This window comes from Pongo pygmaeus, chromosome 1 (assembly GCF_028885625.2).
Source record: "Pongo pygmaeus isolate AG05252 chromosome 1, NHGRI_mPonPyg2-v2.0_pri, whole genome shotgun sequence".
NCBI lineage: Eukaryota > Metazoa > Chordata > Mammalia > Primates > Hominidae > Pongo > Pongo pygmaeus.
Window position 1 is genome coordinate 213829785 of NC_072373.2, and position 26203 is coordinate 213855987.

Consider the following 26203-nt stretch of genomic DNA (forward strand, 5'->3'; position numbering starts at 1 on the left):
GAGGGCCGGGCGGGGCTTGCGGCGCGCACGGAGGGACTGCGGCAGTGTCGGAGCCGCGCCGAGCCTGGTCGCCCAGGTGCCCCGCCCGCGCCAGCCCTGCTCCAGCCCCGCGCCAGCCCAGCGCCCCCCGCCCCGGGCCGCCCGGACCGCGCCCCCGTCCAGGGCCTTGCGCACGCCGGGGCCCAGGCCGAGGGCCGCAGCGCCGGGGCCGGCGATGAGCGCGAGGAGCCGGCATGAGCGCAGGTGAGTGTGGAGCCCGGGTCGGCCCCGAGCCCGGCGCGGTCCCCGGCCCGCCCGTCGTCGTCGCCCCTTGAACGGAGAGGGGAGGCGACGCCCCCCACCGCGGGGTCGCGAGCCCAGGGAGCGGGCCCTGGTTGGGGATCCTGGCCCGTCCCCTCCCTTTTAACGGGGACTCTGCCCCGGTTTCTTCCCAGAGACGCCGGGGCTGGGGATGGCGCCGCCGCTCGCAGCCGGTCCCTCCCCTCCCCTGCACCCCTCAGCCGCGGGATTGGAAGCCGGGCGCTTGTGCAAGAGGGTCCTGGGGCCGTGCGGGGACGGGGAGGCCACCCTACGCCCACTTAATCGGATCCCACCCCGAGTGACGGATGTCCAGGTGGGGGAGGCGGCTGCATCCACGGGTCTCTGGGCAACCCCTCTGGGCTGAATGAATGAATGAATGGGGTTGAGGAAGTCGGAACTCCATTTCCTGGGTAGATGTCCCGGGCCACAGCGCCACTCCTGACCTCCTGCCTCAGGCCCCCAGAGAAAACCCGTCACACCCAGAGCCAAGGGCCACACCCTCCATGCAACCCATCCCTGGCCAGATGTCCTACGCCCACTCCTCCAGGGTCTAATTTAAATCCCACCTGCCGCGAATGGGGCCAGTCCTCCTCCCCTATCCAGAAAGGTCTCATCTCAGTGTCTGTCACTCAGCCCCCAGCCCCACAGCCTAGAGTGCACCCCCGGCGAGGGAGGGGAAAGAATGAGGAAAGACAGCCCCTAGAATCCAGATCCAAAGATGGGAAGACGGTTCACACACACTCCTGCCCCAGCCTGGCAGAAGACAGGAGCTCCCTGCCGCCGGGAACCACAGCCAGAGAGGAGGCAGCCGCCCTGGGCCGCTGCCAGGTCACCAGCAGGAAGCCGAGGCTTCCGCAGGAAATAAGAGGTCCCAAATGGCTCTAGCCCCTCTGCTCCACAGTGCTGGTGACATTGCCCCGAGCTGTGACCTCAGACGAGGTTCAAGTCCAGTCTTGGCCCCTCATAGTTGTGTGACTTTGTGCTTGTCAATCTACTCCTCTGGGCCTCGTTTTTAAACGGGAATCCTAATCTGTACTTTTCATGGAATGGCTGTGGGAAAGAATGTGCCCATTCAGACACACTCATTTCCAGCTTCTCCCCTTTCAAGCACTATGACCCTGGACAAGGGATTCACATGCTGTTCCTCAGTTTCCCCAGCTGTACAATGGGGATAATAATAGTCACTACCCCAGAGGGTTGTGTGTGAAGCTTCATTGAGTTGGCACACTGAAGGGCTTCCACAGTGCATGGTGAGCGCTCTATGGGAGTTGCTGTTAATCAGAAGAGCAATGACAGGCCAGGCGTGGTGGCTCACGCCTGTAATCCCAGCACTTTGGGAGCCTGAGGCGGGCAGATTACTTGAGGTCAGGAGTTCAAGACCAGTCTGGCCAACATGGGGAAACCCCGTCTCTACTAAAAATACAAAAATTAGCTGAGTGTGGTGGCGTGTGCCTGTAGTCTCAGCTACTTCAGGAACTGAGGCAGGAGAATTGCTTGAACATGGGAGGCGGAGGGTGCAGTGAGCCGAGATCTCGCCACTGCACTCCAGCCTGGGAGACGGGGGGAGACTCCATCTCAAAAAAGAAGAAAAAAAAAAAAGAGCAATGCCATCATGAAGGTGCTCTCGCCCCCCCACACAGCCTGTGGGTGCCTGTTCTGGGCTGGTCTGAGCTGGTGAGTGCTCAGATACCCTCCCGCAGAAGCCCTGGGGAGACTGGGCTGTGGCTGGGGATAAACAGATGTACTGCAGGAAAGAGTGCCCTGGGCGTGATCCCTGCAGGGAGGGGCTCTGGAGGTTTCCACAGCTGTGACTTCCTCCTTCAAGTTCCGCTCCCCTTTTCCTCCTTGCCAAGGTTGACTGAGCGAGTGTCATTGTGAAGTCATACTATTGCCATGAGGAAGAACTTCCCAGGGGGACCGCTGTTTACATACTGGGGACTCCGCCCTCTTTATAAAGAACCTTTTCTTCATAAAGAGTCTTGAGGCTGGGCCTGGTGGCTCACACCTGTAATCCCAGCACTTTGGGAGGCTGAGGTAGGAGGATCAGCATGAGGCCAGGAGTTCAAGATCAGCCTGGACAACAAAATGAGACCCTGTCCCTACTAAAAAAAATTAGCCAGGTGCAGTGGCACCTGCCTGTAGTGCCAGCTACTTGGGAGGCTGAGACAAGAGTACCTCCTTTAGCCTAGGAGGTCAAGGCTCCAGTGAGCTAGGATCATGCCACTGTGCTCCAGCCTGGGTGACTGAGTGAGACCCTGTTTCTTTAAAAAAAAAAAAGAGGCTCAAGCCCCTCCCCCCCCCCAACTCCCAGCACCTTTGCCTTCAAGCTCGGTTGTGTCCATGAGACAGACATTCATTCATTCAGTCAGTCAGTCAGTCAGTGTTTCCTGACACCCCAGCACGTGGCAGGTACTGTGAGCAGGAAGGGCAGTGACACCCACCCGAGCCTGATGCTGAGGGGAATGTCAGGAGTAGATGTGCTGGGCAGAGAGGACCTGGGAGTAAGGCCAGGCGTGTTCCAGCTTTGAGACAAGTCTGAGGGCAACCGCCCCAGAGGCTCAGTGCTCTCGTTTGTCAAGCTGGGTAAGGGAGCCCACCTTGTGGGTTGGTGCAGGAGGAAATCAAAATCAAATCACCACTGCAGCAATGGCTCCTTTCCCATCATCCCTGAGCCTGCTGGGCTGTTGGCCTGAGGGTTTTTTTTTTTTTTTTTTTTTGAGTCTCGTTCTGTCACCCAGGCTGGAGTGCAGTGGCGTGATCTCAGCTCACTGCAAGCTCCGCCTTCTGGGTTCACGCCATTCTCCCGCCTCAGCCTCCCAAGTAGCTGGGACTACAGGTGCCCGCCACTACACCCAGCTAATTTGGTTTTTGTATTTTTAGTAGAGACAGGGTTTCACCGTGTAAGCCAGGATGGTCTCAGCTAGTCTCCGTCTCCTGACCTCGTGATCCGCCCGCCCTGGGCTCCCAAAGGGCTGGGATTACAGGTGAGCCACCGCGCCCGGATGGCCTGAGGGTTTTAAGGTACAAGGAGCAACTGTTGAATGGGCCTAGGGAGCCATGGGGCAGCCAGGGCTTCAGACAGGGTGATGTGAAAGGAGAAGAGAGCCTGGGAAATGGATAAGCAGAAGCCACGCCCCCCTGACCTGGGAGCCGGGTCCTGCCCACCTGTCCAGGCAAGCCCCCCAAGGAACTTCAAATGCCTGGGCCGAGCCGGCTCCTGCCTCCTGCCTCCCTGTGTGCTGGATGCTTTGGGACTATCATCCTAGAGATAAGAAATGGAAGCCCACAGAAGCAAAGGCACTTGCTGTATGAAACACAGCATCAAAAAAGAAATTCTTAGGAACAAATAATGGGCAAAAAGACAAAACCCCATCTCTACAAAAAAAATTAGCTGGGCATGGTGGCCTGTGCCTGTAGTCCCAGCTATTTGGAGGCTGAGCCTGGGAGGTCAAGTCTGCATTGAGCTATGATCACAACAGTGCACTCCAGCCTGGGTGACAGAGAGAGACTCTGTCTCAAAAAAAGACTTATACACTGAAAACTGTAAGCTGGGCATGGTGGCTCACGCCTGTAATCCCAGCACTTTGGGAAGCTGAGGCTACAAGAGTGATAAATAAATAAATAAATAAATAAATAAAAGGAGATCACAACCGAGGTTACCTGGCAGCCATGTAAATAGAGCCAGGGCAAGGTGACCCTGTGCACAGTGAGCCCTCTAGGAGTGTTGAAGCCAGAGTGCTTGGGGATGGGGCTGCTCAGAGGCTGGGGGTGCTGTGCCCACAGCAGCTGCCTGGGGCACTCTGGACTCTTTGGGTAGAAATTTTAGAAGGGCTCGCCGGGCGCAGTGGCTCACGCCTGTAATCCCAGCACTTTGGGAGGCCAAGGCGGGTGGATCATGAGGTCAGGAGATCGAGACCATCTTGGCTAACACGGTGAAACTCCGTCTCTACTAAAAATACAAAAAATTAGCCGGGCGTGGTGGCGGGCACCTGTAGTCCCAGCTACTCGGGAGGCTGAGGCAGGAGAATGGCGTGAACCCGGAAGGCAGAGCTTGCAGTGAGCCAAGATCACGCCGCCGCACTCCACCCTGGGTGACAGAGCGAGACTCGGTCTCAAAAAAAAAAAAAAAAAGAAATTTTAGAAGGGCTCAGATTGAGGGATGGAGGAGGGAGCCCAGAAAATCAGCAGCCCACCCCGCACCCACCCAGCTTTCCCAGGCTGCTTAGTGAACTTCTCCAGAGGCTCTTGAGAAACCACAGATGCCCAGCACCATCCCCTATCCCGGCCTGAGGAGTTGATCCAGCCAGTCTGGGGAGGGCCCTGGCATCTGCATGTGTAAAAGGTGCTCCAGGTGGTCTGGGATTGTAGATGAACCCTGACAGAGGCTGTCCAAGGGTGGGGGTGGTGAGCTCTACCCCCTCTGGAGCCCCAGAACATCCACTGGCTGCCTGCCCAGCCACAGCTCTACAGCACAGGAGGGAGGAGTGAAAAGAATGTCTGTGGCCAGGCGCAGTGGCTCAGCCTGTCAGCCCAGCACTCAGGGAGGCAAGGCCGGCAGATCACCTGAGGTCGGCAGTTTGAGGCCACCCTGACCAGCATGGTGAAACCCCGTCTCTACTGAAAATACAAAACTTAGCTGGGCGCCTGTAATCCCAGCTACTCGGAGGCTGAGGCAGGATAATCGCTTGAACCTGGGAGGCGGAGGTTGTAGTGAGCCGAGATCATGCCGTTGTACTCCAGACCCGGCGACAGAGCAAAACTTCATCTCAAAAAAAAAAAAAAAAAAAAAAAAAAGAGCATCTGCAATAGAAACACCTGATACCATTCCCCAAGTCTCAGTTTACCCATCTGTAAAGGTAGGCCTACAGGGCTGACCTTTTATCAGTCCAGACTTGACTTTGCATCTCCTCACTGCCAGACCTGGGCTGGGCATGGGGATCGAATGAAGAAAAGCAGCCCTGACCCCTGCCCTCAGGGTGGGGACTGGATGAGGATAGAAAAGTGAGACCCAGAGCTCCAAGGAAGCTAATGGCTGGATGCATGAGCACCGTGGGGGCTTGGGGCACTGACCAGGCCCCATTCTCCAACTCTGGGCCATACCCAGCAGAAAGACCCACACACGCAAGGAAACAAGACACTATTGGCCAAGCACGGTGGCTCACACCTGTAATCCCAGCACTTTGGGAGGCCAAAGTGGGCAGATCACTTGAGGTCAGGAGTTCGAGACCAGCCTGGCCAACATGGTGAAACCCTATCTCTACTAAAAATACAAAAATTAGCTGGGCGTGGTGGTGCATGCCTACAATCCCAGCTACTTGGGAGGCTGAGGCAGGAGAATCTCTTGAACCTGGGAGGCAAAGGTTGCAGTGAGCCGAGATCATGCGACTGCACACCAGCCTGGGTGACAGAGTGACACTCCATCTCAAAAAAAAAAAAAAAAGATACTGTGAGTAAGAACCGACAGAAAGAAGAGCCAGATAAAGGACACAGGAAGACATGAGCTTTGGGCTCTATCAGACCAGATGCTTGCTGTTTTGTGTTTTGTTTTGTTTAGTTTTTTGAGACGGAGTCTCACTCTGTGGCCCAGGCTGGGGTGTAGTGGCATAATCTTGCCTCATTGCAACCTCCACCTCCCGGGTTCAAGTGATTCCCCTGCCTCAGCCTCCTGAGTAGCTGAGATTACAGGCACGCGCTGCCACGCCCGGCTGATTTTTTTTTATTTTTAGTAGAGATGGGTTTCACCATGTTAGCCAGGTTGGTCTCGAACTTCTAACCTCAAGTGATCCACCCGCCTCGGCCTCCCAAAGTGCTGAGATTACAGGCATGAGCCACCGCGCCCAGGCTGATGTTTATTGTTTTTAAGGAAGTAAGAGGAGGAGGCGCCTCCCCAAATGACCTTTCACTTTTCTGTCCACAGACAGCAGCCCTCTCGTGGGCAGCACGCCCACCGGTTATGGGACCCTGACGATAGGGACATCAATAGATCCCCTCAGCTCCTCAGTTTCATCCGTGGTAAGTGGGCAGAGTGGGGTGGGGAAAAGCTTTAGGGGGTGAATGCCCAGGCCCACCCAGACACCCCAACTTCCTACTCCAGCTCCATTCCCACCCCGACCTGGGCCCTCTCTCGCTGTGTTCGCAGAGGCTCAGCGGCTACTGTGGCAGTCCTTGGAGGGTCATCGGCTATCACGTCGTGGTCTGGATGATGGCTGGGATCCCTTTGCTGCTCTTCCGTTGGAAGCCCCTGTGGGGGGTGCGGCTGCGGCTCCGGCCCTGCAACCTGGCCCACGCCGAAACACTCGTTATCGAAATAAGAGACAAAGAGGTGAGAGTCAGGCTGAGCCTGGGGCTAGAGAAGCTCAGTGAGGGTCAGGATCGGGGGTGAAGGATGCTTGGGTGCCAACCCGGCCACTGACTTTCCGTGGGACATTAGGCAGTTCCCACTCTTCTCTGGACCTCAGCTTTCCCATCTGAGCACTGGGCAGAAGGGACAGGTCGGGTGGTTTCTGGAGGGCTCTCCATAGCCTTGATTTCTGCCTTCTCCAGCAGGGGCCCCCTGGCCGTGGGACAGGGCCTGGGAGGGGAGGGGACTCTTCTGAGACTGAGTCCACACCTCTGTGTTCCAGGATAGTTCCTGGCAGCTCTTCACTGTCCAGGTGCAGACTGAGGCCATCGGCGAGGGGAGGTGAGGCAGCCCCATTGCCCCTTCCCAGAAGCCCCTGCTACACTGGCCTCCCCAGCTTCCCCCTACCCTTGGCCCCCCCATAAAGGGTGACTCTGGCGCCTCCCATCCTAGGGAGGGAAGATGTCTCTGTGAGCACAGGGAGGTGCCAGGGCAGCTCCCAGAGCTCAAGAGTAACCCTCACCCACTTCCCCAGCCTGGAGCTGTCCCCACAGGCCCAGGCAGAGGATGGCCGGAGCCAGGCGGCAGTTGGGGCGGTACCAGAGGGTGCCTGGAAGGATACGGCCCAGCTCCACAAGAGCGAGGAGGCGGTGAGTGTCGGACAGGTGGGTTCTGAAAAAGTCCTTGCCCCTCTCTCGGCCTCAGTTTCATGATCTGTGCAATGGGAGAGTCAGACTTGATGTTCTCCCACCACCTTTTGGTTCTGTTGTCCCAAACATCCAGGATGCTGTCTGAGCACGTTTACACTTCCAGGCTCCTCCCCACCTCTCTGTCTGGTGACACCAGTCCCTGCCCCCTACCCCCTATCCCTCAGCTCCCAGCATAAGCACACTGCTTCTGGGGCCCGGGCCAGCTTCCAACCCATCCTCTCCTCTCTCCCACCCAGAAGCGGGTGCTGCGGTATTACCTCTTCCAGGGCCAGCGCTATATCTGGATCGAGACCCAGCAAGCCTTCTACCAGGTCAGGTAGGAGTCAGGGCCTGTGTGGCTCATGTCACCTCCCAGAGTGGCACCGGTTTGGGCACAGATGGTGGCATGGCATGGCCTGGGCTACCCTCTCAGCTCTGATGCTTTTGCTGTCTGAAACCTTGGGCAGGTTACTGAGCCCCTCCAGGCCTGGGGTCTCTGTCTGTAAATAGGGCATGAAGATAGCTTCTGCCTCCTAGGATTGTTTTGACGGTGACATAGATAATAATTCATGTAGAGATTGGCACCGCATGTGGTCCGAGGTGGTGACATCACTGTGAATCAGACCATCAGCTCTGGACTCAGACCGTCTGCTCAGGGTTTAGTCACTGCTCTGCCACCTACAGAAGGCTTGAGCTTGGACCGGGTGCGGTGGCTCACCCCTGTAATCCCAGCACTTTGGGAGGCCAAGACAGGTGGATCATGAGGTCAGGAGTTCAAGACCAGCCTGGCCAAGATGCTGAAACCCCGGCTCTACTAAAAACACAAAAATTAGCTGGGCGTGATGGCACGTGCCTGTAATCCCAGCTACTCGGGAGGCTGAGGCAGGAGAATCGCTTGAACCCGGGCGGCAGAGGTTGCAGTGAGCCAAAATCGCTCCACTGCACTCTAGCCTGGGTGACAGAGCATGACTCCATCTCAAAAAAAAAAAAAAAAAAAGAAAAAGTAACACAAGCTCACCACACACCTTAGTTTGTGTGTATGTGTGTGTGTGTGTGTGGTTTTTTTGGTTTGTTTGTTTGCTTGTTTGTTTGTTTTTTAAGATGGTGTTTTGCTCTTGTTGCCCAGGCTGGAGTGCAATGGTGCATTCTCGGCTCACAGCACCTCTGCCTCCCGGGTTCAAGCGATTCTCCTGTCTCAGCCTCCCAAGTAGTTGGGATTACAGGTGCATGCCACCACACCCAGCTAATTTTTGCATTTTTTGTAGGGACGGGGTTTCACCATGTTGGCCAGGCTGTTCTCAAATACCTGACCTCAGGTGATCCACCCGCCTCAGCCTCCCAAAGTGCTGGAATTACAGGCATGAGCCACCGGGCCCTGCTCACACACCTTAGTTTGAATGCCGCAGAAGCAGACCCCCAGACAAGGGCTCAAGGGCAGGGAGTTTGTTTTGAAGCTGATCCCAGGCAGTGCTGGGGAAGGGACGGAAGCACGGAGGGAGGTTATGCTGGCTGCCACAGCCGTGGACACCCGGAGTTCAGTCGCCTGGGGATCTCCTTGGGCCAGTGTAGACCACACACCTCTGGGCGACCTCACACAGGGAGTGAGGGAACTGGGACAGTTACCATCAATTCCCTGCCATTATCAGTCACGGGACACAAAGTCTTCCACGCTGTCTGGGCTCACAGGCAGAGGGTTCACATGCAGCCAGAAGGCCTCAGGTAAAGACAGGTGTTATCAGGGTCCAGCTGTCATGTGGAGGTGAGGCAGAGGGGAGATGGGGATGGCAGCGACAGCCTCTGCTGCATGATGGGGATAATAGCAAAAAATCACTCATGCATTCACCACTTAGCAAGTGGCAGGCACGTCCAAGACAGTCCGCAAGGCTTGCCCCACTTAATCCACCCATGGCCCTACGTGGTAGGTGCTGTCACTGCCCCCATTTTGCAGATGAGAAAACTGAGGCACAGAGAGGTTAAGTGACTTGCCCAAGGTATCATCAGTGTAAATAGTGCCCTTATCACTAAATAACAGCTACTGTTTTCACTGTTCATATTATTAGCATCATCTCTTGCTGTTCTTCAGCGACTTGGTTTGGAGCCCAGTGAGAGGAACAAAAGGGCAAAGCCAAGCCTTGGGTTCAAGGGGGGCTTACTTGCTCCCAGGAGCTCAGTGTGGCAGAACAGGGATGGGGGGCCTAGAGCCCATAGTCTCCAGCCTGTACAGGGTGGGGAATGCAGACCTCAGACCCCATGGCCCATGCGTGTCCCCTCGCACCCACCCCCAGCCTCCTGGACCACGGCCGCTCTTGTGACGACGTCCACCGCTCTCGCCATGGCCTCAGCCTCCAGGACCAAATGGTGAGGTCAGTGCTGCCCTGGACCAGGGTGCCCTGAGAACTGGGGCTCCTTGTGTTGCCCCCCAATGTGGCTGCCTTCCAGTCACCTGCCTTCTCTGGGCCTCAGTTTCCCCAGCTGTAAAATGGGGAGCTCCTTCACCCCGGGAGGGTCCAGCCACAGCTCCTCCTTCTGATGGCTTGGCCTCATCCCCTCTTCCAGGAAGGCCATTTATGGCCCCAACGTGATCAGCATACCGGTCAAGTCCTACCCCCAGCTGCTGGTGGACGAGGTAGGGCTGTCCCTGGGTCTTGCCCCAGCCCTGGCCTGGCGTGCTGTGTGACCTTGGCCCAGGACTTGCCTCCTCTGGGCCACTTTATGGTGGCAACCAGACCAGCTGTCCCCTTCTCCATAGTGGATCGTCATCTCAGAACCTGCCGCAGTCAGCCTAGCCAGAGAGACCAGGTCCAGGAATTGGAGGTTCTGCCCAAGGCTTGGGTCACAGATTGGGGCCCCACTTGCAGGGATTGGAGGCCAAGAGGCAAATCCACGCAGCCTGAGCACCTACGGGGTCCCCAGAGACACGCCCTAGAGCCTGGGTCCTCTCTCTGCGTCCTCCACTTTCATGCTCCCAACAGTCCCGTGGGTTGGGCCTGGGACTGCACTGTTCACACCTGAGAAATCCAAGCTTCAGTTGGAGGCTGTGACATGGCCAAGGTCACACAGGGACAAAGAGAAGCCAGTGACCTGGACACAACTAGAATAAAGTGTGAACATCCCAGCCCTCTGATCGGGGGCAGGCACCATGAAAGAGAGATCTTTGAGTCTGACCTCATATAAATCAGTCTGTCACTTAGAAGCTATGTGGTTTTTTGTTTTTTGTTTTTTTTTTTTGAGACAGAGTGTTGCTCTTGTTGCCCAGGCTGGAGTGCAATGGCGTGATCTCGGCTCACTGCGACGTCCACCTCCTGGGTTCAAGTGATTCTCCTGCCTGAGCCTCCTACATAGCTGGGACTACAGGCGCCTGCCACCATGCCCAGCTAATTTTTTTTTTTTTTTTTGTATTTTTAGTAGATACGGGGGTTTCACTATGTTGGCTAGGCTGGTGTCGAACTCCTGACCTCAGATGACCCACCTGCCTCGGCCTCCCAAAGTGCTGGGATTACAGGCATAAGCCACTGCACCCGGCTGGAACTATGTGGTTTTAGGCCAGTGGCTTAACCTGTCCATGCCTTGGTTTCCTCATCTGTAGAATGGAGCTAATGGTGGCACCCACCGTGTGGAATTGTCATTGCCATTGTATCACACTTAGATAAAGTGCTTGGCATGTAGTGGGGGGGTTCAGTAAATACCCTTATCCTATTTATTTATTTGTTTATATTTTTTTTGAGACAGGGACTCGCTCTGTCACCCACGCTGGAGTGCAGTGGCGCGATCTCAGCTCACTGCAACCTCCACCTCCCCGGCTTAAGTGATCCTCCCACCTCAGCCTCCTGAGTAGCTGGGAGCATAGGCACAGGCCACCCCATCAGGCTAATTTTTGTATTTTTTGTAGAGATGGAGTTTCGCCATGTTGCCCAGGCTGGTCATAAACCCTTGTCCTCTTTAGAGCAGAGAAACAGGGCCCTGGGCATGTCTGTGTGGGTGGGGACAGGATTGACCAGGAGAAAGGCCTGGCTCCAGTCCTTTGGCAGCCACTGGGCCCTCTGCTCCCATGGGCACAGGAGACCCAGCCTGTGGCTGGGCTGCCCTGGGGGACGCGGCCCTGACGCTGCCTCCCGCCCCTCCCCCAGGCACTGAACCCCTACTATGGGTTCCAGGCCTTCAGCATCGCGCTGTGGCTGGCTGACCACTACTACTGGTACGCCCTGTGCATCTTCCTCATTTCCGCCATCTCCATCTGCCTGTCGCTGTACAAGACCAGAAAGGTGAGTGCCATAAGGTGGGCGGGGACGGGGCAGGTGAGTCCCCAGGAGCCCCCACCCACTCACGGCCCTCTTGTCCCCTGCCCACAGCAAAGCCAGACTCTAAGGGACATGGTCAAGCTGTCCATGCGGGTGTGCGTGTGCCGGCCAGGGGGAGGTGAGGAGCTAGGGCCCAGGGGACGGGGGCAGGAGCGGGAGGGTGGGGGGGCATGGCTGGGGTTGGCCCCACCTAGCTGAGCTCCTCTCCTGCCTGCCTGCAGAGGAAGAGTGGGTGGACTCCAGTGAGCTAGTGCCTGGAGACTGCCTGCTGCTGCCCCAGGAGGGCGGGCTGATGCCCTGCGATGCCGCCCTGGTGGCCGGCGAGTGCATGGTGAATGAGAGCTCTCTGACAGGTGAGCCCCCAGCCCCTGGCCTGTAGCTTCCTTCCTCCCCTGCCATCCAACCCTTTGCCCTGCAGCAAAAGTTTTCATTTGAGTTTCCTTTTCTTTTTTTTGAGACGGAGTTTCACTCTGTTGTCCAGGCTGGAGTGCAGTGACATGATCTTAGCTCACTGCAGCCTCCACCCCCACCCAGGTTCAAGTGATTCTCGTGCCTCAGCCTCCTGAGTAGCTGGGACCACAGGTGCACACACCACGCCCAGCTAATTTTTGTACTTTTAGTAGAGATGGAGTTTCACTATGTTGCCCAGGCTGGTCTTGAACTCCTGACCTCAGGTTATCTACCCACCTCGGCCTCCCAAGGTGCTGGGATTTCAGGCATGAGCCACTGCGCCAGCCTCCTCTTCCTTTTTCTCTCAAGTAACAATCCCGGCTTTAGGACTTGCTAACCTCACACCCCTGGGCCATTACCACTTATCATCTCCGTGCCTCAGTTTCCTCTTCTGTAAGATGGCTGTCAGTCACTCCTCCTGGACAGAGTTGTGCAAAGCTTAGCAGCGTGAGAGGTGCAGCATAAATGGCCAGCCATCCGGTGCATCTGAGCTATTTCTCTTTTTTTTTTTTTTTTGAGGTGGAGTTTCACTCTTGTTGCCCAGGCTGGAGTGCCATGGTGCGATCTCAGCTCACTGCAACCTCCACCTCCTGGGTTCAAGCGATTCTCCTGCCTCAGCCACCCAAGTACCTGGGATTACAGGTGTGCACCACCACACTCGGCTAATTTTGTATTTTTAGTAGAGATGGGGTTTCACCGTGTTGGTCAGGCTGGTCTTGAACTCCTGACCTCAAGTGATCCGCCCGCCTCAGCCTCCCAAAGTGCTGGGATTACAGGCATGAGCCACCGCACCTGGCTGCATCTGAGCTGTTTCTATACCAGTGCCCACCTTCAGGTCATAAAGATTCCAGATGGCACAGGAGAGTGGGAAGCCCTCTCCCAGAGTGAGAGACTGAGGTCCCCATTCACTCCCCCACAGTCCCCTTTCCTTCCCCTCCCCAGGGCAGCCACTGCAAAGGGTGTGAGGTGTCTTCCATGCCTTTTTCCGCATAACGTGTGTGCACATGGGCTCATTTGCCTCCTTTTGTTCTGAACGTGGGATTGTGTGCTGTGTATTGTTCCATACTTTGCTTTTTCTCCTGGCATCCTTCCACAAGCACGGATGGCCCCACCTCATGGCTGCATGAAAGTCCACAATACGGATGTATCGTAACTGACTCAACCGGCCCACTCGCCATGAGTATTTAGAATATGATTTTCCAGCTATTGCAAAGGACGCCACAGGAGCAGCTTTGTCCTGTGTCTCTTGATGTGTGCAAGTATTTCTTTCTCTGAGATGTGTTATATTTTGGTGGTAGATACTGGAGTTTACTAAAAACCACAGGTGGTTTTTTTCTAGGGAAGTTTTCTGGCTGGCATTGTATTTGTATCATAATGTTAATCGTAGGCCAGGCGCAGTGGCTCGCACCTGTAATCCCAGCACTTTGGCAGGCCGAGGTGGGTGGATTGCCTGAGGTGAGGAGTTCGAAAACAGCCTGGAAAACATGTTGAAACCCCATCTCTACCAAAAATACAAAAACTTAGCCAGGTGTAGTGGTGCACGTCTATCATCCCAGGTGCTTGGGAGGCTGAGGTGGGAGGATCATTTGAGCCTAGGAGGTGGAGGTTGCAGTGAGCCGAGATCGCACCACTGCGCTCCAGCCTGGGTGACAGAGTAAGACTCCATCTCAGAAAACAAAAAAAAAAGGAGTAATTGTGATCAGTATGATTCGTGGGCACACGCCCTGAGCCCAGCCCTCCACAAACTGTCCACACATACTTCATCTCATCTCTTGTGAGGCAGACATGGCAGGATTGTCTGAGTCCCTCGCAGGAATGTGCACACAGTAGGTGCTCAATAGTCCCAGCCTGCAGGCATTCCGTAAGGGAGTGCCACTGTTTGCCAGGCAGCCTGCCCAGGACTTCACAGGGCCATGGCAAGCATGCAGTGCTTTTCTCGTTCCAACTCATGGAAATATTTGCCCCCTCCATGTAAATATTTTTCTCCCCTCCCCCTCCTCCTTCCCCCTCCCCTTCCTTTCCCCCATCCCCTCCCCTCCCCTCTTTTGAGACAGAGTTTCACTCTGTTGTCCAGGCTGGAGTACAGTGGCACGATCTCGGCTCACTGCAACCTCCGCCTCTCTGGTTCAAGTGATTCCCCTGCCTTAGCCTCCCAAGTAGCTGGGATTACAGGTGCCCACCACAACACCCAGCTAATTTTCGTATTTTAGTAGAGACAGGGTTTCACCATGTTGGCCAGCCTAGTCCCAAACTCCTGGCCTCAAGTGATCTGCCCACCTCCGCCTCCCAAAGTGCTGGGATTACAGGCGTGAGCCACCGCATCTGGCCCCTTGTAAATATTTCTGTTGGTTGGAGTTAGAAAAGCACTCCATGCATGTTATAAAATAATTCCAGCAGAAAGAGAACGACTCCCCCACCCCGCCCCACTGCACACATGATGTCCACACATGCTCTGTCTGACCCCCCCGCTGGTTCCTGGGAGCTGGCTGCCACCCGCTTCCAGGAGTGTCTCCCTGTGCCTTTATATCTCCGTCCTCTCTGAGCCTCAGTGTTCCTCTCTGTAAAATGGGGCTGTGATTTCTTGTTCACACCTGGTTACACAGTTAACCGAGACTTAGAGCTTGTGGGACAATTCTACACGTAACTCCTGGTTTGCTGGTGGGAGGGAGGGGTGTGGAGTGGTCCTCACACCACGTTCCCCACCAGGAGAGAGCATTCCAGTGCTGAAGACGGCACTGCCGGAGGGGCTGGGGCCCTACTGTGCAGAGACACACCGGCGGCACACGCTCTTCTGCGGGACCCTCATCTTACAGGCCCGGGCCTGTGTGGGACCGCACGTCCTGGCAGTGGTGACCCGCACAGGTACGAGCCAGGAGGCTGGGCTTGAGAGAGATCCCAGGCTCAGCACCCGTGGGAGAGGTGGAGTGGGTCAGGGTGGGACCTGGAACCCTGGACCCCACGCCCACCTCTGCTGCTGCCCTGCTGTGGGACCTCGGGCCAGTTGTCCCCCAGCTGGGGTCTGAGCATTCCCATCTTAGCAGAAGTTGGGCCAGACTAAGGCCAAGCATTGCAAGATCTGGAGGAGCCGCCGGGGTTACAGTGCTGGAGCGGGCAGGGATGTAATGGGCAGGCAGGAGCTTTCCCTGTGTCTGGATTTTAAGTGAAACCACCCAATGTTTAGATGCTATCCACTAGTTCCTTGTTTAAAGCCCTTAAAAAGCCTACAAGAGCCGGGCCAGACTTGTTAGGACTCCACACTGCTGATGGCTAATCTCACAAACATGGTGTCTTGCAACTCCAGAGGCACGGGTTGGGAGGGCTAGGGGTGGGGAAGACCTGCCCTCACCCTGGCTTCCCTGCCTTGGGGTCCCCGCCTCCTCCCCAGGGTTCTGCACGGCAAAAGGGGGCCTGGTGAGCTCCATCTTGCACCCCCGGCCCATCAACTTCAAGTTCTATAAACACAGCATGAAGTTTGTGGCTGCCCTCTCTGTCCTGGGTGAGTGGCCCCCTGCACCCTCCTCTGCCCATAGCCCCCCCGCCTGGGTCCCAAATCCCACTCAGTCCTTTGCTGTCCCCCCCAGCTCTCCTCGGCACCATCTACAGCATCTTCATCCTCTACCGAAACCGGGTAAGCCTTGGGGGTGGGGTGGGGGGTGCTGCCAGCAGGGCCCAGGGGCCAACCAGCCAGGTGCTTACATTCATGGTGCCCCCTGCCAGGTGCCTCTGAACGAGATTGTGATCCGGGCTCTGGACCTGGTGACTGTGGTGGTGCCACCTGCCCTGCCTGCCGCCATGACTGTGTGCACGCTCTACGCCCAGAGCCGACTGCGGAGACAGGGCATTTTCTGCATCCACCCACTGCGTATCAACCTGGGGGGCAAGCTGCAGCTGGTGTGTTTCGACAAGGTGGGGCCGCAGGTGGGGTTGGCGCAGGGGAGCGGGACAGCCACAGGCGCCCCGGCCAGGCCTCCACACCCACGTTATTCTCTCAGCAGCACCCACAGGATGCCAGGTCCTGTCTAGGGATGGAAACCCCCAGAGGATCCACCCCCGCCCCCCACCCCACCCCACTCCTGCCGCTCATGGTCTGGCAGATGAAATGTCTGGAATCGTGTATTCATGTGTTCAAGAACTGGTAGGGGGCTGGGCGCGGTGGCTCACGCCTGTAATCCCAGCACTTTGGGAGGCTGAGGCGGATACATCACCTGAGGTCAGGAGTTCAAGACCAGCCTGACCAACATGGCAAAACCCCGTCTCTACTAAAAATACAAAAGTTAGCCGGGCATGATGGCGCATGCTTGTAATCCCAGCTTCTCGGGAGGCTGAGGCAGGAGAATCGCAGAGGTTGCAGTGGGCCGAGATCGCACCATTGTACTCCAGCCTGGGCGACAGAGCGAAACTCAAAAAAAAAAAATTACTGATGGGGACCTGGGGCCCTAGTGTGCATCCCGTGCTGCTCCCAACCCTTGGGGCCCAGCAGTGACCAACACAGGCATCCTTGTGGTCACTGGAGTGTGTGTGTCCCCCACCAAAATAAGTGATCCAGGAGTGCACAAAGGAGCTGCTGGGGCCGAGGGGCGGGCAGTGGGTTTTAGGAAGGAAGCCAGTGGGTAGCATGATGGGTTCTAGATGGGGACACTTCCTTAGAGAGAAGGCAGTCAAGGAAGCCCCCTGAGCAGGTCCCTCAGTGACCTCAGTGAGGGGCAGGTCGGGGAGAAGCAAGGGTAAAAGGCAGGAGTGACATGGCACAGATGTACCGTGTGCCTGGGGCACAGGGAGTGGCATGGCACAGATGTGCCGTGTACCTGGGCATGGGGAGTGGTGGAGCAGGACAGGGCCGGGTAGGCAGTGGCCTGGTTGACAGAGGCTAGGTGACATTCAGAGGCTGTCGGGGACCACGGAGAGCTTTTAAACTGGGGAGGCAGCCCAGTGCAGTGGCTCCTGCCTGGAATCCCAGCACTTCGGGAGGCCGAGGCAGGTGGATCATGAGGTCAGGAGTTCAAGACCAGCCTGGCCAATATGGTGAAACCCCGTCTCTACTAAAAATATAAAAAAATTAGCTGGGCGCGGTGACATATGCCTGTTGTCCCAGTTACTTGGGAGGCTGAGGCAGGAGAATCACTTGAACCCAGGAGGCAGAGGTTGCAGTAAGCTGAGATCGTGCCACTGCATTCCAGCCTGGGCAACAGAGCGAGACTCTGTCTCAAAAAAATAAATAAATCGGGGAGGGGGATGACCAGATTCCTATAGCTCCCAGGCTAGCCAAGGAGCCAGACGCGTACTTCGGCAGTTAGAGTCTAGGATGGGGAATGCAGGCACTGACTCATGCACTCATTCAACAAATACATTGAGGCTGGGCGTGGTGGCTCATGCCTGTAATCCCAGCACTTTGGGAGGCCAGAGCGGGTGGATTGCCTGAGGTCGGGAGTTTGAGACCAGCCTGACCAACATGGTGAAACCCCGTCTCTACTGAAAATACAAAAATTAGGTGGGCGAGGTAGCGCGTGCCTATAATCCTAGCTGCTTGGGAGGCTGAGGCAGGAGAATCACTTGAACCCGGGAGGTGGAGGTTGCAGTGAACTGAGATTGCGCCACTGCACTCCAGCCCAGGCGACAGAGCAAGACTCCATCTCAAAAAAATAAAAAATATGTATATATATAGAGAGAGGGCCAACCGTGGGCCGGGTCCTTAACCACAGTGCACTAGTGTGAGGAAGTGAAGAGGCCATGGGTGGGAGCCCAGAGCAAACCACCTGCCCTAACTTGGGAGTTAAGGAGGAAGACACCCTGGAAGAGGTGATGCTAGACAGGGAGACAGTGGGGGCTGGGGAGGGGGACCCCAGCAGAGGGAATCACATGCGCCAAGGACAGCAGGCAAGAAAGGGCATCTTTTGGCTCCAGCTCGAGTTCCTGGGGTTCCCATAGGGTCCGCCGGGCCTGGGGTTTGGAGGCCCAGCTCAGAGGGCACCCCCATCCCAGGACTCATCACTGCCCCACCCACCTGTCTCCCACAGACGGGCACCCTCACTGAGGACGGCTTAGACGTGATGGGGGTGGTGCCCCTGAAGGGGCAGGCATTCCTGCCACTGGTCCCAGAGCCCCGCCGCCTGCCCGTGGGGCCCCTGCTCCGAGCACTGGCCACCTGCCATGCCCTCAGCCGGCTCCAGGACACCCCCGTGGGCGACCCCATGGACTTGAAGATGGTGGAGTCTACTGGCTGGGTGAGGAGGCCAAGCAGGTCAGCCCCCTGCCTCTGGGCAGTGGGGCCTAACGAATCCAACCCTGTCTTCTCTCTGTCTTTCAGGGTGGTCTCTTATTATGCCCACCATTAATAATAATAGGCCAGGCGCAGTGGCTCATACCTGTAACGTGGCTCCCGGCGCTTTGGGAGGCCAAGACAGGAGGATCACTTGAGCCCAGGACCCCAGCCTGACCTACATGGCAAAACCCTATCTCTGCCAAAAATACAAAAATTAGCTGGGCATGGTGGTGCATGCCTGTAGTCCCAGGAGGCTGAGATGGGAGGATTAATTGAGCCCAGGAGGGTGAGGTTACAGTGAGCTGTGATCACGCTACTGCACTCCAGCCTGGGTAACAGAACAAGACCGTGTCTCAAAAAATAATAATAATAATGATAGGCCAGGTGCAGTGACTCATGCCTGTAATTCCAGCACTTTGGGAGGCTGAGGTGGGCAGATCACCTGAGGTCGGAGGTTTGAAACCAGCCTGGCCAACATAGTGAAACCCCGTCTCTAATAAAAATACAAAAATTAGCCAAGTGTGGTGGAACATGCCTGTAGTCCCAGCTACTTGGGAGGCTGAGGGCAGGAGAATCGTTTGAATCCAGGAGGCAGAGGTTGCAGTGAGTGGAGATCACACCACTGCACTCCAGGCTAGGTCACAGAGTGAGACTCTGTCTTAAAATAAAAATAACATCATAATAATGGTGAGGCCACAGGCTGAGTGGCTACTATGTGCCAGCGCACAGCCACAGAGGCCTGGTCTCATTTCCTCTTCCCCAAGCCCTAGCAAGCAAGCTCAAATGTTGCTTCACGGATGCTGAGGCTGGGAGATTATAGAGTAACGTATTCCAGGTCACCCAACAGCTTGTAAGTAGCAAAGCTAGAGTTTGAATTTGAGTCCACCTGGCTCCAAAGCCCACATTCTTAACCCACCATTCAGTCTCCCATGAAGGAAGTCTTCCCTGAGTCTAGCTCAAATCTCTCTGTGAGCCAAAGCCCCCAGACACCAACCTTCCCTGCCTGCCTGCCAGGTCCTGGAGGAGGAGCCGGCTGCAGACTCAGCATTGGGGACCCAGGTCTTGGCAGTGATGAGACCCCCACTTTGGGAGCCCCAGCTTCAGGGAATGGTGAGCTGAGGGGGGGCCTGTTGGATGCAGGGCAGAGGGGTGGGCTTCCCAGCCAGCACCTCAGCTGCCTCTCCAACCCTGCAGGAGGAGCCCCCGGTGCCAGTCAGCGTCCTCCACCGCTTCCCCTTCTCTTCGGCTCTGCAGCGCATGAGTGTGGTGGTGGCGTGGCCAGGGGCCACTCAGCCCGAGGCCTACGTCAAAGGCTCCCCGGAGCTGGTGGCAGGGCTCTGCAACCCCGAGACAGGTGCAGGGGGCAGCCCCTGAAGCCCCCTGGTTGGGCATTGGCACATAATGGGGTGGGTGCCCAGCCTCTGTCCCTGCCATCCCCTCCTTGTGACACCTGCCTCTCCCTGGCAGTGCCCACCGACTTCGCCCAGATGCTGCAGAGCTATACAGCTGCTGGCTACCGTGTCGTGGCCCTGGCCAGCAAGCCACTGCCCACTGTGCCCAGCCTGGAGGCAGCCCAGCAACTGACGAGGTGGGCCTGTCCCCTGTCCCACCCACTCTGAGGACTAGGCAGAGGGAGGCGCTCACGCAGGCAGAGCCCAAGGAAGATGCCCTGCCTGGTGGCTGGGAGAGGGGCCCTGGCCACTGCATGACCTCTGATCCAGGTCTGCCCACCCTCCAGGGACACTGTGGAACGAGAGCTGAGCCTCCTGGGGCTGCTGGTCATGAGGAACCTACTGAAGCCACAGACAACGCCAGTTATCCAGGCTCTGCGGAGGACCCGCATCCGCGCCGTCATGGTGACAGGTACAATGGCATGTAGGGGCCCGGGCTAGCAGGGCAGAATCCGCCCCTTCCTGGCAGAGAGAAGGGGCACCAGGGATTCCTTTTTGGGGCATCTTTTTGGGCCCTTGCTTCAGGCCAGGTCCTTTTTAAACATTTCTTGAATCTTCACAATATCCCCCCCCAAGTGGTAATTGTCACCCCTGTTTGACAGATGAGGAAACTGAGGCTCAGAGGAGTGGAGTGACTTCCAAGGAACCCAGGTGTGCTGTCAGACAGCCTGGGTTCCAGGTGGCACCTCTGAGAAATGGGGATAATGATGTCAGCCTCAGAGGCTGTGACAAGCTCAAGGAGCAGGAAGAGAAAGATTCTGGCCAGGCACGGTACCTCATGCCTGTAATCCCAGCACTTTGGGAGGCCAAGGGAGAAGGATGTCTTGAACCCTGGAGTTCAAGACCAACCTGGGCAACATGGCAAAACTCCATCTCTACAAAGAATACGAAAATGGCCGGGCACAGTGTCTCCCGCCTGTAATCCCAGCACTTTGGGAGGCCGAGGCGGGCGGATCACTTGAGGTCAGGAGTTCGAGACCAGCCTGGCCAACGTAGTGAAACCCCGTTTCTACTAAAAATACAAAAAATTAGCCAGGCATGGTGGTGGACGCCTGTAATCCCAGCTACTCGGGAGGCTGAGGCAGGAGAATCACTTGAACCCGGGAGGTGGAGGTTTCAGTGAGCTGAGATCATGCCATTTCACTCCAGCCTGGGCAACAGAGAGAGACCCAGTCTCAAAAAAAAAAAGATTCTAGCTAGCGTGAAACAGCAGGAGCTAAGAGGTCTGTGTCCTCGTCCTCCCTGCCCCTGCACACACACATATGTGTACACATTCATGGGCACTTGGCAGCAGAGTCACACAGCAGTAAGGAGTATATGTAGGCTGGGCACATGGCTCGTGCCTGTAATCCCGGCAGTCTGGGAGGCCAAGGCAGGGGGATCACCTGAGGCCAGGAGTTCAAGACCAGACTGGCCAACATGGTGAAACCCCATCTCTACTAAAAATACAAAAAAATTAGCCTGGTGTGGTCGCACCCTCCTGTAATCCCAGCTACTCAGGAGGCTGAGGCAGGAGAATTGCTTGAGCCCAGGAGGAAGGAGGTTGCAGTGGGCTGAGATCGAGCCACTGCACTCCAGCCTGGGCAACAGAGAGAGACTCTTGTCTTAAAAAAAGAAAAAAAGGAGTATGTGTGGAGCTCCAGCCCAGGGCTCCAGGTTCTCCTAAGATCCTTCAATGCCTGGATCTACAGATGAGAAAACTGAGGCAAAGGGATGTTGATAACCTGCCTCAGCTTACTCGGCTGGTGGTGGCAGATGGATTTCATCCAGCCTGTTTTCCCATCTGTAAGGATCAGGATGAGGATGGCCTCCCCGGACAGCCTCAGACCCTCACCTTGCCCCATAACCCCTAGGGGACAACCTGCAGACAGCGGTTACTGTGGCCCGGGGCTGTGGCATGGTGGCCCCCCAGGAGCATCTGATCATCGTCCACGCCACCCACCCTGAGCGGGGTCAGCCTGCCTCTCTCGAGTTCCTGCCGATGGAGTCCCCCACAGCCGTGAATGGTGTTAAGGTGAGGCTAACCCCGAGTTCCAGCTGTACCGCACCCAGTGACCCCACCCCTGTGTCATCTGACCCAGGCCCCAACTCTCCAGGGTGGGCAGGGGGAGCTAAGCTGAGCTTCCTGGGCCCCCAGGATCCTGACCAGGCTGCAAGCTACACCGTGGAGCCAGACCCCCGATCCAGGCACCTGGCCCTCAGCGGGCCCACCTTTGGTATCATTATGAAGCACTTCCCCAAGCTGCTGCCCAAGGTAGGGCCGCCCCCAGCTCCCTGGCCGCCCTGCGCCTCCCCTGCTCTGTCTCCCTCCTCATGGCTTGCTCTCCCTGGTGGGTGCCTCAGCCCTCCCCCATCTCCCTGTGCTCCCAGGTCCTGGTCCAGGGCACTGTCTTTGCCCGCATGGCCCCTGAGCAGAAGACAGAGCTGGTGTGTGAGCTACAGAAGCTTCAGTGAGTGCTCGGCAGAGGGTGTGGGCAAGGGCCTGTGGGGACTGAGCTTGTCCGTTCGTCTGTTCATCTGTCCTTCCCTAGGGCCTTGTCTCCCTCCTCAGGCACCAGAGAGCTGTCATCCCTCCTCACCAAAAGCAGGCAGGCTCTCCCTGGTCTTTCATGCTAAAAATAGTAATTGTAGGCTGGGTGCGGTGGCTTATTCCTGTAATCCCACCTCTTCGAGTGGCCGAGGTGGGAGGATCACTTGAGCCCAGGAGTTTGAGGCCAGCCTGGGCAACAAAGTGAGACCCCATCTCTTATTAAAAGTTTAAAAATTAGCCAGGTGTGGTGACACACCTGTCGTCCCAGCTACTCAAGAGGCTGAGGCAGGAGGGTTGCTTGAGCCTGGGAGGCTGTGGCTGCAGTGAGCCATGATCACACCACTGCACTTCAGCCTGGGCAACAGAGCGAGACCGTCTCAAAAAATAGTAATAGGCCAGGTGCCTCAAAAAATAGTAATAGGCCAGGTGCGGTGGCTCATGCCTGTAATCCCAGCACTTTGGGAGGCTGAGGCAGGCGGATCACCTGAGGTCAGGAGTTAGAGACCAGCCTGGCCAACATGGTGAAACCCCGTCTCTACTAAAAATACAAAAATTAGTTGGGCGTGGTGGCACACACCTGTAATCCCAGCTACTCAAGAGGCTGAGGGCATTTGGGCAGCAGAGGAGGTTGTAGTGAGCAGAGATCACGCCACTGCACTCTAGCCTGGGCAACAGAGGGAGACTCTGTCTCAAAAAATAATAGGCCGGGCACGGTGGCTCATGCCTGTAATCCCAGCACTTTGGGAGGCCGAGGCAGGTGGATCACCTGAGATCAGGAGTTTGAGACCAGCCTGGCCAACATGGTGAAACCCCATCTCTACTAAAAATACAAAAAATTAGCCAGGCGTGGTGGCGGGCGTCTGTAATCCCAGCTACTCGGGAGGCTGAGGCAGGAGAATCACTTGAGCCCAGGAGGCAGAGGTTGAGTGAACTGAGATCATGCCATTACACTCCAGCCTGGGCAACAAGAGTGAAACTCCGTCTCAAAAAAAATAATAATAATAATGATATAATAATAATTGCATCTATTCACTGAGCACCTCGTGTACACCAGGCACCATGTGGCATTAGGGCCCAGCTGTCATCATATTCTGCCAGCCCACCCATGGGGTGGGTGGGGTCGTTCCCCAGGCCACACCTGCCCACACCTTTCTTCAGGTACTGCGTGGGCATGTGTGGAGACGGCGCCAATGACTGTGGGGCCCTGAAGGCGGCTGATGTCGGCATCTCGCTGTCCCAGGCAGAAGCCTCAGTGGTCTCGCCCTTCACCTCGAGCATGGCCAGTATTGAGTGCGTGCCCATGGTCATCAGGTAAGGCAGGCAGGGACCGGTGGGTGAGGGCTCGGCAGGGCTGGTCAGCCAACCTGGGCCCCCTAATGTCCATGCCCTGCCACCCAGGGAGGGGCGCTGTTCCCTTGACACTTCGTTCAGCGTCTTCAAGTACATGGCCCTGTACAGCCTGACCCAGTTCATCTCTGTCCTGATCCTCTACACGGTGAGTATCTGCAGAGCTCCGTACCCAGAGCCGTCCCAGGACTAGGGAGGGGACACAGCCGTGTGCCTTGGAGCTGGCAGGTCCCGGAATAGATGACTTGGGCCCAGATCCTGACCCTGCCACTCTCCAGCTGTGTGGTTGGAGAGTGGCAAGGCTCGGGGGAGATGAGAAAAACACCAGGCACAGAGCCTGGTGCCCACTAGGCCCTCACAAATGGCAGCAGCTGTCATGGGCTAACATCTTGACCGCAACTCTGGGAACTCCCCCATCTGCAGGGAAGACTGAACGGAGGCAGGGCCAAAACCCTTGCCCCCGCCCCATCCCCACAGGTCTGTCCATTTCCCCAGACGTACTTGCTCTGCCCCATACCTTGCTGAACCTCCCACACCCTACTTGGAGGAGATCTCCCTTCCCCTGCTCTGGGCATGGCCTGCTCACCCCCAGCGAATGAGGTGACACTGCAGGGCAGCACACATCTTATACTTGGGTCTGTCCCTGTGTCTGCCTGAAAGCGAGGAGCTTCCTGAGGGCAGGAACTGCGCATGCCCTGGTAGCTACAGGGACTCTGCAAGGCAGAGATGAAGCCTCCCCATTGGGCCAGGAGTTTGTTACAGGGAGAGAAACCTCCCCTCAGATTTAGGCCCCCAAGGTTAGCATAGGTGCCCTTTCCATCAGACCAGGGGTTTGTCTCACATCAAGAGCGGCGCCTCCTCCACTGGGCCGGCAGGAGAGTACTGCCCGCATTAGACTGGCGGATGCCTTACCCATCAGACTCTTTCAGGGCAGTGGTGGGGCCTCTGCTATCAGACTAGGGGCTGCCAGGGCCAGGTCTTAGTTTCCCCTCTGTCCTCCCTTCCCTGTGGCAGATCAACACCAACCTGGGTGACCTCCAGTTCCTGGCCATCGACCTGGTCATCACCACCACAGTGGCGGTGCTCATGAGCCGCACGGGGCCAGCGCTGGTCCTGGGACGGGTGCGGCCACCGGGGGCGCTGCTCAGCGTGCCCGTGCTCAGCAGCCTGCTGCTGCAGGTGACCCTGGTGACCGGCGTGCAGCTAGGGGGCTACTTCCTGACCCTGGGCCAGCCATGGTGAGTAGGGAGCCGACTGACCACCCCCATCCCGCCCCTTCCCTGTCCACCCCACGTTCATTCCCTGACCCCCAGCCCTGTACCCCCAGGTTCGTGCCTCTGAACAGGACAGTACCCGCACCAGACAACCTGCCCAACTACGAGAACACGGTGGTCTTCTCTCTGTCCAGCTTCCAGTACCTCATCCTGGCTGCAGCCGTGTCCAAGGGGGCGCCCTTCCGCCGGCCACTCTACACCAATGGTGCCACTGCAGGCGCGGGCGGGAGATGCTGGCGGAGGGAGGGAGGAAGGAGCCCTGGGGTGCTGGGGGAGGCAGATGGCAGAGAGATGCCGGCTGAGTGGAAGACTGGTGTGCACACATGTGTGGTCTGTGGGTCCCGGGGAGCGTGGCTCCTGCCTGAGAGACTCTCCTGCTCCCAGTGCCCTTCCTGGTGGCCCTGGCGCTCCTGAGCTCCATCCTGGTGGGCCTTGTCCTGGTCCCCGGCCTCCTGCAGGGGCCGCTGGCGCTGAGGAACATCACTGACACCTGCTTCAAGCTGCTGCTGCTGGGTCTGGTCACCTTCAACTTCGTGGGGGCCTTCATGCTGGAGGTGGGGCCCGCCCTGGGTCTCAGCAGCGGGAGAGAAGGGAGGTGGGGGTGGATTGACCCCAGCTCAGCCCCAGCTGCCCCTGACACCCTCCCTGCCCTTTGCAGAGCGTGCTAGACCAGTGCCTCCCCGCCTGCCTGCGCCGCCTCCGGCCCAAGCGGGCCTCCAAGAAGCGCTTCAAGCAGCTGGAACAAGAGTTGGCCGAGCAGCCCTGGCCGCCGCTGCCCGCTGGCCCCCTGAGGTAGTGCAGGCCCACGGGCACCCCAGACACTGGAACTCCCTGCCTCTGAGCCACCAGCTGGACCCCTCTCCAGCGACACCACCGCCACCACCTCCCACATCCCTGAGGTTGGCGACTGTCTACACTCCTCCCCCGAGACCACCCCCACCCTGGGGAAGCGTTGACTGCTGTCCCCCACCTCGGACCATCCCGCGTAGGGATGGCAGCCCCCAGCTCCCCTCAGCGCTGCTGTCAGTGTAGCAAATAAAGTCACGATATTTTCCTGGCTCTGCTGTGCCTGTCTCGTACCTGGCACCATAGACCCTCCCACCTGCCCAGGAGGAAATGCACATACCCCCGGGTGCCCAGCTGGCAGCCCCTGCATGTGTCTGCCCCTGGAACCCCCTGGGGGGTTGGTTTTTCAGGCTGGTTTTTCAGCCTCACAACCCCCTGGAACCCTGGAACCCCCTGGTCTTTCAGTCTCCATTGGCCAA

General features: G+C 57.2%; 1 protein-coding gene across 7 annotated transcripts; it reads left to right on the plus strand.

Annotated features, from left to right (window-relative positions):
- On the plus strand, positions 1-25997 carry ATP13A2 (ATPase cation transporting 13A2). Of its 7 annotated transcripts, none has more exons than XM_054436093.2 (29): positions 1-243; positions 6218-6312; positions 6440-6622; positions 6924-6982; positions 7176-7305; positions 7587-7666; positions 9615-9692; positions 9886-9955; positions 11457-11591; positions 11679-11745; positions 11849-11980; positions 14784-14939; positions 15463-15573; positions 15659-15705; positions 15795-15983; positions 18092-18298; positions 19351-19446; positions 19531-19690; positions 19804-19924; positions 20075-20199; positions 21641-21801; positions 21925-22041; positions 22158-22237; positions 23476-23628; positions 23716-23812; positions 24679-24902; positions 24992-25143; positions 25323-25492; positions 25597-25997. In XM_054436093.2, exons 1-29 carry the CDS (start codon positions 234-236, stop codon positions 25732-25734), a joined length of 3543 nt encoding a protein of 1180 aa, XP_054292068.1. In that variant the 5' UTR covers positions 1-233; the 3' UTR covers positions 25735-25997. The 7 variants fall into 7 exon arrangements, with proteins under 7 accessions (XP_054292068.1, XP_054292097.1, XP_054292079.1 ...); XM_054436122.2 differs by having other exon boundaries at positions 11484-11591; XM_054436104.2 differs by having other exon boundaries at positions 7590-7666.
- Positions 25998-26203: the final 206 nt, after the last annotated feature.